Source organism: Muntiacus reevesi, chromosome 1 (assembly GCF_963930625.1).
Source record: "Muntiacus reevesi chromosome 1, mMunRee1.1, whole genome shotgun sequence".
Classification (NCBI taxonomy): domain Eukaryota; kingdom Metazoa; phylum Chordata; class Mammalia; order Artiodactyla; family Cervidae; genus Muntiacus; species Muntiacus reevesi.
Genome location: NC_089249.1, coordinates 231921642 through 231936830, shown reverse-complemented (window position 1 = coordinate 231936830; position 15189 = coordinate 231921642). Strand labels below are relative to the sequence as shown.

Genomic DNA, 15189 nt, shown 5'->3' with positions numbered 1-15189 from the left:
AAAAAGAAGGTGGCACAGTGGTAAAGAATCCACCTGCCAATGCAGAAGACACAAGAGATGCAGGTTCGATCCCTGGGTCAGGAAGATCCCCTGGAGTAGGAAATGGCACCCATTTTAGTGCTCTTGCTTGGGAAATCCCATGGACAGAGGAACCTGGCAGGTGACAGGCCACTGGGTCGCAAAGAATCGGACATGACTGAGCACGCATGCAAAAGAATGTCCTTGGGGGCTAATGTAAGGAAAGGTAACAACAACAACAAAATCAATAAGCAAATGAAAAAAGTCATGGCCATGAGACATAAGATTAGCTTCCCAAGCAGGCCATAGTGACAGGCATTATCTCCATGGAATAAAGAGTCCAGGTATTCTTCTTCATCATCACCATCATCCATTCTGCATACCATCAGCTGCTTGAAATGCCAAGAAAATGAAATACAACTGCCCAACACTTGTCAGTTGACTGAAACTATTCAAATCAATTGCATTCTATTAATTGATCTACATTTTGTGTACAAACCCCAACAATGAATACAACAGATTTCAATGCCATCAGTATTTTGTTAAAAGCAGATCAAGGCAATTTGGTGGCCCAAATCAACTCAAATCAAGACAATCTTGAAAGAAACACTATCATTTTAATGGAAATGCAAGGTTGTTTAGGCCTTGCTGCTTTTACACTAGGTGTTAAGTGAGGCCATCCATATTTGCTCACTCTTTCCCTTGACTATAAGATTAAAAGTTAACAGGTATGAAAAAGGGGCACTGATCTTTGGGCACTTCTAGGAATTAACAACTCAAAGCACAACTCTCCTACCTCTTCCAAAGCCAACTGATGGACTGGAAAAAGGATCACGGTAACTTACTTTGTAAAACATCAATAGGCATTAAAAGGGGCAGTACTGATAGAAGCACAGGTGCCTGGGCACCTGTGCACACCCACGCCCAGCTTCACGTGCAGGAACCCTTTTCAGTGTTATGGCCAAAAGAAACATCATGGACTGTTCAAGAACAAGCCAGTCCCATCCTACTAAATATGTGTCAGAAAGTAACAGGAACATGAAGACATACACATAACCTGAGATTTTACGTTTAACCAAAACCCTGAAAAGGTGCAGTTTGTTTCTTGACAGGGTTGTTCTTTCAAGACATTTAAATTTTTCAAAGTTACTGGCAAGGTAACCTTTAAAAAGAGGAATGGAAAAAACTTTCTAAGAAATTGCAGAACTTCTGGGCTTTCAGGTATCTTGGACAATGACAGTATTCAGTATTTTGAAATCTTAACTAGACGCATATAAATATTGGTAACTTCCACTATAACCCCAAGTATGCGCCAATTGATGTCTTAAGGCTCAGGGTGACAAGGAATGAGCTGTTTAACTTAAAATAACTATTACCTTAAACAGGCATGGAAACAGCCAAAGTCTTTGCCCTCTGAACTTTCAACTCTGAAATCTAACCACAAAAAGAGCCAGACTCTCAAGTCTGTTCTTTAGCTTTCACATAAACCAAGCTGAGTACAGGGTATAGAGTTGTTGATGAGAAATGATGCCATGAGCTAGTATTTCCCTTTAGGAAGTCTGGCAAGACAACTCAAATAAAAGCCATTAGGATCCTACCCTAGCCTATAATAAGTAAAGGCTGTAGATTAAAAGTTACAGTCTCTGAGTAAGACTTTTAAACTATATAGTCCCAAGTTTACAACAGTATGGTCAGCACTATGGCTTTGTTATTTATCTAGCGAGTGATTTTGATATCAGCAACCAAAGTACAATCTGGTTCTGCTTCAGGGATGTCTTTCTCAAGTGCTGATACAATCATTTCATTCCTCTACTTGGAATCCCCGAGAGCTCTCATTTTTCTGGAGCAAATGTCAACCTTTTTCCCATAGCTTTCAAGACCCCTGACAGAGGGGCTCAGTCCAACTGTCTGGCATCATCTCTGACCACTTGCTAACATACAACCCAAGATTCTTTCACACCCATGTTGTAATACATATGAGTTGATTAATGTTGATTAATTGATTAATGTTCTTCTGGAAGGCTGTCCCCACTGTCTCCACTGTTGCTCTGCCTAGAAAACCTCTATTTATCCGTCAGAAGCCAGTACAAGAAGAATGAAATTATTTCTCCTCGGTGGTACCATATAATTTAGTCATTTTATTGAATGTCACTTGGCAAACTATATTATGCCACCTTATGAGAAGAGCTGACTCGTTGGAAAAGACCCTGATGCTGGGAGGGATTGGGGACAGGAGGAGAAGGGGACAATAGAGGATGAGATGGCTGGATGGTATCATCAACTTGATGGACATGAGTTTGAGTAAACTCTGAGAGTTGGTGATGGACAGGGAGGCCTGGCATGCTGCGATTCATGGGGTCGCAAAGAGCTGGACACGACTGAGCAACTGAACTAAACTGATATCCTGAGAAAACAAGAAAGCCATTGGAAAAAAGATCTTGTCTCATTTATCTTTGGTTAACAGTAGATGCTCAATAAATGCCATCGTTAGAGATGAACAAGAATAGATTTTAGTAGCTTGAGTTGTGAAAGGAGTCCTAAGTTCAACCTTAGTTCCTCTACTAACAAGCTGTTTCTTCAACTATCTGGACTTCAGGTTCAAAATTTATAAGAGAGCCAACAATATTGGCCTTATAATGTTGCTATGGAAAGTAAATGATATGATAAATATAAGGCTGCTTACCACAATGTCTTGTGAACAATAAGCTGTAAGTAAAAGTTAGCTATTAATATCACTATTCTCATTACTGCTAGACGATGTACATTAAAAAGACCCATTACCTTTAACTGAGCAAATAAATCAGTATGTATTACCAGCATGGAAAAAGAACAAGTACCATGAACACCCATGTATCTTCTGGCTTTTTTCTCTCTGCTTTCACTTACTATGGGATATCTATTTGGTACAAATTGTTCCAAACATTGCTCCCCTACCCAGGGCTGTGCAGGAGGTGAACAACAAAGTTTCTGGAGCATCACAACAAGGTATGTAGTTAGTGAACTTAATCTGACCAAACCATATCTGTGAGAAACACATCATGAAGGCTCCCACAAACAAGAAACAGGTTAAGTTCTCGAGATGAGACGATGATGCTAAGCAGGGGATGTTTCTAGACAAATAGGTGCTGTCCTGAGGCTGTGCAGATGTGCCAGAGATAACATAAAGGAGTCCAGGAGTTCATTTTAATTTTTAACCCTTTGTCTGAATGTCTAGTGTTAATCCTCAGTAAACAACGAGAGAGTGGGAGGCAGCAGTGAGGGGGGCGGTAGTGGGGAGTAGAGAGGCAAGGCCCTATGCACGAAAAAATATGTTTTATAAGGAAAAAGAAACTGAGTTTTCTTGTCAGGAGAAAATTCTCCCTCTCTTCTAAAGGTCAATTTTAAAGACAAAGATGTTTTCCCCAGTTTAGACATTAATGAGTTCGTACCCCATACCGAGGCTCACAAAGGGTATGTGAGGATTGAACCTGCCACTACCACCAAATGTTGGATGCTCCCTGGTCATGTAAAAATGACCACTACTGAGGAGAAACGGAAGAGCATTTCCCATAAGACATGCCGAGGAGTTGCAGCACTAATAAGAAAAGGAAGCATTTTCAATGGAGCTACATGCAAACCTGCCAGTGATGGGGAGTGAGGCATTCTGGGAGATGGTCTGCAAAGACAGCACCCCACAACTCCTCCCACATCTGTGCCGGCACACTGCTCTTCCCATGGTGGGAGGGGAGGTCTCTTTCCTGCCCCTTCAGTCTGGCTGGACTTGTTGTTTTGACTAACAGAATGCAGTCAAAGTGATACTTTGTCTATTCTATTCTAGGCCTAGAACTTCTGAGGCCTTGCTGCTTCTGTGTTTGTCCTTTTGAAAGTCTGGCCTAGACTACTAAATGATGAGAGAGCACCTGGAGAAAGAGGACAAGTGGAGGAGGACCAAGGTGTCCCAGCAACAGGTGGTACCAAGGTCCTACTAGACATGTGGAGTAGGTCATCTTGGATCTACCAGTTGCACCAAAGCCACTCCAGCAGATATTATATAGAACACAGGTAAGCCCTCCCCAAAGTTTTGGTACACAGAATTATGAGCAAAAAAATTATTGCTGTTTTATGTCACTAGGTCTGCAGATGATCTATTATGAAGCGATAATGGAAAGACATATCTTATGGTTCCCCCCACCAAGTGGCTCCAAAAAGGCTACATGCCTGGGTTTCTATACCCTCTCTCTGTGCTATCTTCCAACACTTATTCCTGGGTCTCACTCAATTTTATTCCAAGGCACAAACTACACATCTTATATAAAATGCCCTTAACAACATGGGAGAGCACATTATGCCACTAACTGAGGGGACATACACTTAAGACCTGTGTGATGGCTTGTTTCAAGCAAGAGGACATATGCTATCAAATGCATGTTGGGGGACAGGTTGAAATGATGCTGTTAGACAGCACTTCTTCCTGTGGTTCGGGATTTTGTGCAGCTTCTGACAACAGTTAGAAAAGTGGTCACTCAAGAGATTTGTGTGTGCGTGTTTATGTTTCTAGAAAATTATAGCCAAGCCAAGCTTTCCTCATAGCTCAGTTGGTAGAGAATCTGCCTGCAATGCAGAATATCCAGGTTCAATCCCTGGGTCAGGAAGATCCCCTGGGGAAGGAAATGGCGACCCACTCCAGTGGTCTTGCCTAGAGAATCCCATAGACAAAGGAGCCTGGCAGGCTACAGTCAGTGGGGTCGCAAGAGATTGATATGACTTAGCGACTAAACCACCACCATCAAGGGAATGTTCATTAAATACTGTTAACTAACATCTTCATACTGTGAATTTTAAAGAAAGATGACAATATTTATCTGAGGACATAAGCAAGGTCTGTTGATGAATAAAATGAAATTCCCTTGGCAGTAAATTCATCCAAAGCATTGTCTCCAAAGCTAAGGGCTCTCAGAGCATGAGTTCCTGTGAGGTGAACATCACAGGCTTCCAAAGGATACTAACACAGCATCTGCTGACTTTACACCAGACCAGGACTGAAGCAACATTTGAAAAGGAGTCAAACTGCCTTATTCTAAGTTGCTTTTATCAGAAAGACAAGCCTGATAAATGTTAAAGACTTTCTCCCCAGAATCATGTACAAACACAGGTTGTGCACATAGCTTTGGTCCATCACAGACCCCAGGTTAAAAACCTCCATCTAAGTGGCAAGGGAGATCCCTCAGGACTGGAGACACACACTCCACTGTAGCCTTCATCCCAAGAATGTTTACACTGACACTCCTGCACTGGTTCCCACAAGAACATAACTCTCACTGTGATTCATCCCACTCTCGGGCAGAAACTAATGAAAAAGAACATATAATAAAGCACTGCAATGCTCTTTTAATATGTGCCTCACCAGATACACAGTAGATAGGAACATAATTTATAATCCAACAAACCAGATGAGTATTTGCACCAGTTCCTGCCCATATACTTACAGGCCTGGCCCTGCATTTCATATTTCATTTCTATTTCTGCTTTTTGCACTCAAGTCAAGCAGGATGGCACTTGTTGACAAAAGTTTCAATAATGTTATTAGCAGTATCCAATCTTTTTCCTATCATGTAACTTTTTAATGTTTCCTGGCTTTGAAGGCCCAAAGACACCAAAAACTGTTACAGTTCAAAACCTACTAGATGCTGCCTGCTATAAGCTCAGACATGAAACATAATCAAAGTACTTACTCCGTAGAGCTCTGTCTCAATATTTAATATTATTTGAGAAAATATTATGCTTAAAAAGTATTATTTTGAGCAAGCAGGCACATTTGATACTCATAGATGTATTTATGCTCTATCTTCAGAGAAATCTGTTCAGACTGCTGAAACAAAGTTTACAGTTAGTGATACTCCTTGTTAGATTCTTGGCTAAGACCTTTACATAAATCACCTTATCTCACCCCCACAACAAACCAACTAAAGGGATGTGGCCCACTGGCTGATTGTTCATCAAATTTCTTTCCCTTTGCTCTGCACGGTTAGGGGCTTTCCCAGTCTTCCTTGCAGTTAGAGGTGGCCACATGACTGAGTTCTGGCCAATGGAAAGCGGAAGAGAATAAGGAAAGCATCTTCTAGGTTTGACCCACAGAATCTTACCCAATCTTCCATGCCCTCTCATTTCCCTCACCAACTGGTTGATTGCAGAGATCTGCAGAGCAGAAGGCAGAACTACAAGAGAGAAGGAACCTGGATTGCTGAATCACAGTGTAGGATCCAACCAACAGAATACCCACAGTGAACTGGTATGTGAGGAAAGCAGAGATTACTCTTGTCCTGAGTTACTGATTTGGGGGGTTATTTGTCATAGCAGTCACACTGTACTGAAAGTATTTTCATGAGCATAGAGAGGTTGAGTAATCTGTTCATGGTCACACAGCTGACAAGAGGTAACAGACTTACATCCAAGTGGTTTGCTTTTAGAAATCATGTTATTAACTTGTTTAGAAACAGGTTATTCAATTATATTTCATTTTTACAAGTTTGTTTTAATCATACAGAACATAATCATCTATATCTGACTTTATATATGAAGGAAGTGGCTGGACAAAGTCCCAAGGTTGAGACAGAAGATAATTTCTTCAAGTAAGTTATCTGACCTCAGATCTCTTTATCAACCATATAAGAAAAAACCTATGTTGTCTACACAATTTTCCAGGATACCTCAATTACTCCGTGAAAGTCTTTATTCAGAGGTTCTTTAGTAGTTACTAATGCTGTGTAACAACTTACCCCTGCTCCCAACTTAGTGAGTTAAAATACTTAATAACTCTCCCACTTTCAATGAGTCAGGAATTCAGGATAGGCTTAGCTCAGTGGCCTCTTACGAGGCTGTACTCAAGGTGTTGAGTTGGGGCCACATCATCTGAAAGCATGACCAGGGCTGGAGGAGTCACTTCCAAAATAACAGGGTCACATGGCTGGCATGCTGGTCTGGTTGTGGGCAGGCAGCCTCACTTTCTCCCCACTGGGCTGTGTGACCATCCTCACAACATGGTGGCTTGCTTCCCCCAGAGTGAGAAAATCCAGACCACAGCAAATGCTACCAGGTCTTAGGACTGGTCTCCAAAGTCAAGTCCGTTACCGTCACAGTTTCTTATTATCAATTCCTACTGATCACACTGGGATCCGTGTTGATCCCTTATTCACAGTTGGAAGAGAACACACAAGGGGGTGAATACCAGGAAACAAGGGTCACCGGGAGCCAGTCTGGAGGTCAGCTACCATCCGTTCACCCAATACTCATGTACTAAGCACATACTTAAGAACTATGGGAACAAAATAGCCCATATTTGTCTGCTTTCGTGATACATATATTCTAGAAGAGGTCAGAAAGGTAACAGATGTAATCAACGAGTAAATGATACACAGTATACTAGAAAGTGGTAAGTGCTGTGGAGAGAGAGAAAGCACCCTCAAGGGCAGGGGGAGTGCTGGAGTTGCGGCTGTCCACAGTTTCACAGAGAGATACGGGTGGGCCTCACTCAGGCTTGAAGGAGGAAGAGTGTTCCAGGCACCACAAACAGCAGTTGCAGAGGCCTTCAGGTGTAAGTGTGTGCCGTGGGCAAGGAACAGTGAGGCGGTCAAGGTGGCTGTAGGCAGGAGCAGGAGGAGAGGGCTGTAGGAGATGACATGACACAAGTAGCAGAGGGGAGAGCAGAGACCGTGGAGGACATTCCAGGCTCCTGTAAGAGCTCTGAGTTTCACTCTGAAATGTGAAGCCTCTGGACAGTTCTTAGAAGACAACGGATATGCTATAATCTAACACTAAAAGCATCTCATTCTGGTGGCTGACATCAGAACAGACAGGCCAACGGCAGACGCAAGGAAACAAATTAGGAGGTTCCTATAAATCCAGACAAGAGCTGATGATGACATATGGTATTGTGCTGTCAGTGCAGGTGGTTACTGATCAGGTGTTAGATTCATCTGGCAGGTAATCTAGCACAATTAATTCACCATTCTAAGTAAAGGTTTTATTTAGGATTTCATTATATCTCAGCACCTTGGACTGTCAAATGGTGCCCTAGCGGCTCTTGTGGATGCTGAGAAGATTCATAGGGATTTGCTACCAGAAACGAGGTGGGACCAAGGGGTGCATGCAGCTTTCTGTCTCCTTAGCCCAGCTTTTAAGGGCAGCTCTGTTGACATACATCATTATGCAGGGGTGAGGGCAACCCTCTTAATACAGACTAGAAACTTCAGTGCCCTAAAGGAAAAAAACTGAGCATGCACCCAGCCACATACACAGTGTAAAACAATACAGCATTTGTAAAATTATAAGGAAACTATGTTAGGAAAAATATTTGCAATGCACATGAAAATTGTTTACTATCCCTAATATTTAAAAATTCAAAAATTCATAGCAAAAAAAGTAAAAAAAATGGCTAAAAGGCATTTTCAAAATGAGGCTCCAAGTAGTACCTCCTTCACCAGATAGTTGTGAGGTTAAAAGGACAACATATATAAAGTGCTTAGCACAGTTCCTATTACAAAAAAAATGCTCATTATGTTGCCCACTGTTACCACCACCACAATCACCACCGTTGTCACTGCTGCCATCCCAAGATGACTATCACCACCACCATCACCACCACCATCAGCAACTTCGTCACTGTCACCACAGTGTAAGAGCCACCAGCAACACAAACCTGAGTCAACCCTGTAGACCAGTTCTAACTCAGCTCTCCCCAGGTAAATTCTCCACTTGCAATGATAAACAATATATTACCTTTTCATGATTTTCTATTAGGATCTCAATGACTATGTTCTGAAACTTGATATCCATTATGGCTGCCACAGTTTCTTCCTGAGGACGCAGCAGGGTGGGTCCAAATACCACGCCGAGGTTTGCCACTGTCATCAAATTCTGCTTGTGGTTGTTAGCAACACTGAGAGGAAGCAAAAGAAATGGCACAAATGAGAGAAATAGTAAATGACAGACAACTGACTTCCTATACCCGTCTCATCTTCAGACACCTGATCTGGTAGGAGCCAGACCTACAGGCATGTTCAGATGCTGCTGGAGTCCAAAGAGAGACTTTTTTATTCACAGTTTCATCTACCAAAGTTTCAGAAATCTCCAGTGTTAGGCTATTTTGCTATTTCATGATATGACACTCTTTACAATTTCCATTTTGCCTAAAAAAAAAACCAATAACCAACCAACCAACCAAAATGGCTTGCCTTCCAAAATGTGAACCTTTGCACATTTGAATCCTTGTTCTGCAAACCCAGGTTAACCGATAATCCCTCTTAGTTACAACTTTTATCCTTGGCTGCTGCTTAAACCACTGTGATCATTTTAGCATTTTCTCTAGTGCAAATATAAAAACTCCTGATGGCTTTAATACATTTGCAAACACAGGCTCAAAATAGATCTAATTTTTTAAATGAGTAGATCTCAGTCAGGAAATTCAGCACTTTAGGCTCAAAGTATTTAAGTCCCATCACATCAGCATGTGGCTTGTATTAAGCCAAACACGTGGCATGAACAGAAATAAAAACACACTACTTATATTCACGTATATAGCTGTTTATATTATCACTTATACTCAAAATCCAAGAAGCACACAGAGCCAGAAGTAACAGCTCTGAGTAAGCTTCTAAACACATATGCATATTTTTGTATAATCAATTAACCAAAACATGTATCTGAAATCCACACCCAGGCCACCATGACCTAGTCATAAAACTTCATTGTTCATTTGTTAGCCCCACGTATAAAAATATACAAAGTTATCTACTGACAACAAGTTAAGTTAAAAGTTAAGACCATTCAATATTGTTAAGAAAATATTAGGGGCTTCCCTAAATCACCTGTTGGAAGAAGGAAACTATTCATTACTAGAAACTAGAGAGAAATTGGGCAGAGGTGGCAGTTTGCACAGACATACCTCCCTAGCATTTAGTGCTATTTATACAGAGGTGTTTTTTTTTTTTTTTTTTTCCCCCATACAATTCTATAAATGTTTGCACTGTTTCTCTTGGATACTTCTATTTTGTAGGAGGAAAAAGAGATTTGACTGCTTTAAGTGCTGGTTTTGAAACTGAGCCTTTACTGAATACTATATTAACTGATTTTATCACCAGAAACGTATTTTTCTTTCATTTTCTAGGGCTAAAATTCTAATTTCATTAAAAAAAAAAACCAAAAAAAACTCCTCCTCTGAGAGAGATGGTTACATCTGTGAAACCTGAACCGTGGAACAGCCCAATCAAGAAGGGAATTTGCTTTTTCATTGCTAAGTAACACCTGTAGCAAGGAGATTCTGCCACTGATGCCTTGTCCTGTTTTCTGGTCCACATAAGACTATTTTCATTTTCTGAGATCTAGCTGAATTTCCTGATATTACTTATAGTTTTCCATTCTACCTAGAACTGTAACAGGTTTCTAGTCTGAAAGTGTTAAAGCAGATGGTCAAGGTTTTACCTAGCAAAGGGGAAAAGATTTGGTTCTGGGTCTCAGAATCACCATGTCTGCATATTTACAAGTTGCTTGTAACACCACTACTTTCAACATCAGCTCCTTTGTGCAGGAAGTGAATTCCACGCTCTTAAATTTCCCCTGCCAAATGAGCCAAGTCAGTAGACTTACCCTCTTGTCACAAAAGTCCCTTGTGTATATGAATCAACAAGCTATTTATGTATGAAAGCACTTTTAAATTGTAGACCAATATAAAAATATAGGGTTTGGATAATGATCACTTTCACCATCACGCTTTTTAACACAGCATCTGACTAAAGCAACTGCGTCTTAACAGGGCTCTCAGACTAGACTCTCTGGGTTCAGCTGCATCCTGCCTGCCCCCACCAGCTTCTGTCTGCCAATTCAGCATCGCTCAAGTCAGTCCTCTGTTGAAAACTACAATGGCTTCACACCTCATTTGGTCGCTGGGAGAGAACACAGTGACACAGTGTATGTGTATGACACAGTGTATGTTCAGGAATGCTTCCACGGTTGGAATGTTCTGATAATGGTGACTGTAAACCATTGATGGGCTCCATTGTTTCTAATGTCAAACTCCTATGACCTAGCACAGATTTTTCCAACTCACTTCTAAGCCTTCTGCCTCCTCCCAGATCTGGTCCCTGGAAGAGGGACTTAATGTTTAAGCTTTGGGTTCCTCATCTTTTAAAAATAGGGTGAGTTTCATTTCTAATCTACTTCATGAGGTTGCTATGAAGATTAAATGGATATAATGTGGGAAGTGCAGTGATGATGATTCTATTAATCATTCACTACCCATCTTCTGTCTACTTTTATACCTATCTGCCTTTGTCAATCCTCGCCCTAGAATGTCCTCTCACCCTTCCTTCCTTTGCTTGGTAAACTGCTGATCTGCAAGGCACAGTTCCAATGGCGCCCTTTCTTTCCGAAGTCTCTGACTAGTCTCTTCCCAACCCTCCACGGCTCGATGAAGGCAGGCGTGTTGGCCCTGGATTTATTACAAGTTATTAGTGTCTCAACTTTTGCCTTAGGATAGAGACTGTTTTTATTTTATCACCAGTGGTTGGTAACACCAGTGCTGAGAGCAGTGCCTGGCTCAGGAGAAACACAACAAATGTTCACTGTGGTGTTAAAAGATGATGGGAGCTTCTAAGTAGACATTAAACAATTATTCACAACTCAGCTACTTACTTGGAAAACCTCAAATTATTACTGATGATTTTGGGGGAATGTCTCTCAACTTTTCAAAGTGTGGAACTGTGTTCCACTCTTTAGATTTAATTAATGAGCAATAATTACTCTGATTAGCAGAGCCCAGTGACCCAAAGGCATTTGGAAAAAAGGTACGGTAACTGAATAAGCATTTGTTAATATAAATAAGCTTGAGGCTACCTAACATCATTCATTTCCTTTTTAATGATCCATTTTATTTTAGAACTTACAACACACTGATCTAAATTATAAACTTTTGGGGGAAAAGGCTGCACCTTTTACAACTAACTACCATTATCTTCTGGTACACTGAAGCAACAAATTGATTTATCACTTGGTTATTACTGCTCACAACTTGGTATAGCTATGTTCATTACTCAAGAATGAATTATTAATGGCTGGAGATCACTCTGCATCCCAGAAAGAAAGGCACAGACCTCAGCCTCTGCTGGCACCAGCCATCCATTACAGCTTGATGCATTTACCTGTGAGTGGGAGGTGGGCTGGCAGAGTGCTGGGGAGCCTGGTCCAGTTGAGGCCACAGGACTCATTCATTAGTGAGGTCTATAAAACATGGAGAACTTGCTTTCTGGGCTGGTAACTGAGGTGCTTGAGCTCTTCCTCACAGCCCAGAATGTCATGTTGAGTCTTGACTTAAAATTCACACACAAAAGTCTCTTTTGCATGACTGCACATTCCACCAAGGAAGTCTTTGATAGGTCTTGCCTAGGTCCACAGGGACTCCTTTGTGAGCCTTCTTGCATTACTGCCAGTTCTACAGACTTCCTTTGCAGGCAGCAGAGAAACAGTTCCACATGTGATTTTAACCTAGGAAAGGCCTGCTTCCTTTTGTGACCCATAAGAGTTTGCCACAATAGCTGAAAACAGGGCATCTCCTGAGGGACATGATTTCAGGGCAGTTGGTGGGGGTCGACACCCCATGTTCCCTGTAGTTCCCTCAGGAATTATGGTTAATGAGGGAAGAGCACGTTCCAAGGGACATGGCCATGGCAAAGTGGCCTCTTGCTACCTTTGCTTCCAGGGAAAATGGATGAGGGCTCTGGATTGGTCTGACATCCTTTGAGACGCAGAAGATTACTTCCAGATGAAGATGGTGATGGGGGAGTATTAGTAGGAGAGAAAAAGGAGCCAACTCTTTTGGGGCCAGAAATGCAGAGACGCCCATGCTGTCTTAAGGATCACATCTGTTTTTCTAGCATTTAAATGAGAGTTGGAGCTCTGGAAGTGCTGAGTGGTACTTTATAACTACAGACTGGTCCTGATGTACCAACAATACCTAAGCCTGTTGCTAGGTTTGCAAACAGGTTCCATCTTGAGGCTTGCAGTGCTGTGTCATGGAGTATCAAAGCTGCAACCTGGCTCCACAGGACACAATATGTTGACAGAGGAGCACTATCTGCGATGGACCAGATGGGTGGAGGTTACAGCACAGCAACACTATCTGCCATGCTTTATTTGTTTGCTTCAGCTTCCAGTGTTAAGAAATGGTAACTTAGACTTGTAAGGTGCTTTAGAGTTTATAAGGAGCTCTGCAACACGTTTTTATGTTTGCTTGAACTTCATATAATATGTCTAGAATAGTAGCTCTCAAACCTTCTGACAAGGACCCATGATAGGAAATAGATTTTTCCATGTAACATTTCACCAGCACATACATACGGATATATACACAGAGAGAGGTACACACACATACACACGTGCATATCAGAAACACAAGTTTCAGAAATAGTGTGATAAATCCTGCTAGTTTTGATTCTATTCATTTTTATATCTACTAAATTAATTTCACAATTCACTAACGTGTCATGACTTACAGTTTGAAAAGCTTCCTTCTACAGGTAAAGAGTACAAATATTATGTCCAATTTATAAATACAGAGAAATAAAGGCCAAGGGAGACAGTACAGTACAGGGGTTGGAGTCAGACAGAGATTCCCAGCAGGATGAGAGTAGGCAGGTCACTGGGCTTCTCTAAATCCCTTTCTTCACCTGTAAAACATGAGCAACAATATCTACTTCATAAACTTTGTTGCTGTTCAGTCACTAAGTCATGCCCAACTCTTTGTTTAAGGCCAATAAAGTAAAACTAGGTGAGTTGATCTCTTGGGTTGAAATAATGGCTTAATAAATGACAGCTGGTATTGTCCATAGGGGCTGTCAAGACAGTGGAGGTGACAATGTGGAAGCAGCAGCAAGTGCCAATTTAAAGTCACACTGTAAGTTGGTGGTGTCACCTGGTGTCACGTTCAGGAATCTCTAGTGGCCTACTTCTACCTGGGGCAAGGAACCTGTCTCTTCCACCTGTATTTCAAGGGCTAATTTTTTCTTCTGGTTATTCTTTTTTCTTTTCATTTCTACTTTAAAAAAATTATGATATACTTCAAATCTACAGATAAATTCAAAATAGACTGTTACTTAATTTCTATTATTTCCCTACAAGCAACTCTGGGTATGACAGGTTGAGAGCCTCATTGGAAACTATAGCAAAACTCACCACACTCATTTGCTTCCAAGGGTTAGGCCTGCCTGGCAAGTCCTCCCCTAACCATCCAAAGCTCACCTGTCTGCAAGGCCAGCTCTAGACACCCCTCTGACAGAAGGCCACACAGAACTCTCTCCTCTAAATGATTATGTTCACAATCAATCCATGGAACATTTCTACACTGACTGCTTCCCTTCTCATGAGTGTCTCAGGACTATGAGATGGATCTGGATCCTGGAGTGAGTCCCCTGCAGCACACAGGCAGGGGCTGGAAAGCCCTCAGGTTACCAATTAGGAAAGTCATTGTGTGAGTGGGCACCCAAGCTGCAGTGAATATCACTTATTTCTCTACCATCCTCTCAGGGTTAGAGAAGCTCCAAGCCCTGGTGCCAAGAAGGGTTAGCTAGAAACGAAGTTGCTAGAACTATACATTTTTTGTGGTTACCCAAGGCAAGTTAAGTTTCAAGAGTTGTCAATGTGGTTCCTTCCACTGGCTTCAAATTCATCTTTAGTACGGAGTCGGGAAATGGTGAGGGGAATCCCCACCACCACTGGCCACGAGTTTTCTACTAAGTTGGACTGTGTGTGCTGCCTGGATACCACCTGAACTCAGTGAGGTGGGACCAGTCTGGATGGTGCTCAGGAGGCCTCTACCAAGGAAACCCATCAGAGCCATAAATACATCTTTGCTGGACTGTACCAATGGCTGGCAACAGAATGAGAGTTTAAATTTTTCAGTGTACTGACTGGGGTCATGTTCACCAACCATATTTAACATCTCTCTGGGAATGGCTATCCAGTGAGAGGTCAGATTTGAAACTTTGGAACACTAAGTGTTTATGATGGATACTTTTTACAGTGTAATCTTCGAGAGAAAGCCCTGAGACAAGCAGGTAAGGCTATCACTGTCATTTTACAGATGAGGAAACTGAAGCACTGAAAAGTTAAGTAATTTGCTTGAGGTCACACTCTAACAAAGGACAG

The 15189-nt window shown here is 41.7% G+C and overlaps 1 protein-coding gene across 7 annotated transcripts in view; it reads right to left on the bottom strand.

The window, feature by feature from the left end:
* Positions 1-15189, bottom strand: part of ARHGAP26 (Rho GTPase activating protein 26) — a 663940-nt gene that overhangs the window by 101324 nt on the left and 547427 nt on the right. For all 7 annotated transcript variants that reach the window (XM_065918816.1, XM_065918817.1, XM_065918815.1 and 4 more), the window contains one exon: positions 8773-8932. In XM_065918816.1, the coding sequence (XP_065774888.1) occupies positions 8773-8932 (160 nt within the window). The remainder of the gene's footprint in view (positions 1-8772; positions 8933-15189) is intronic.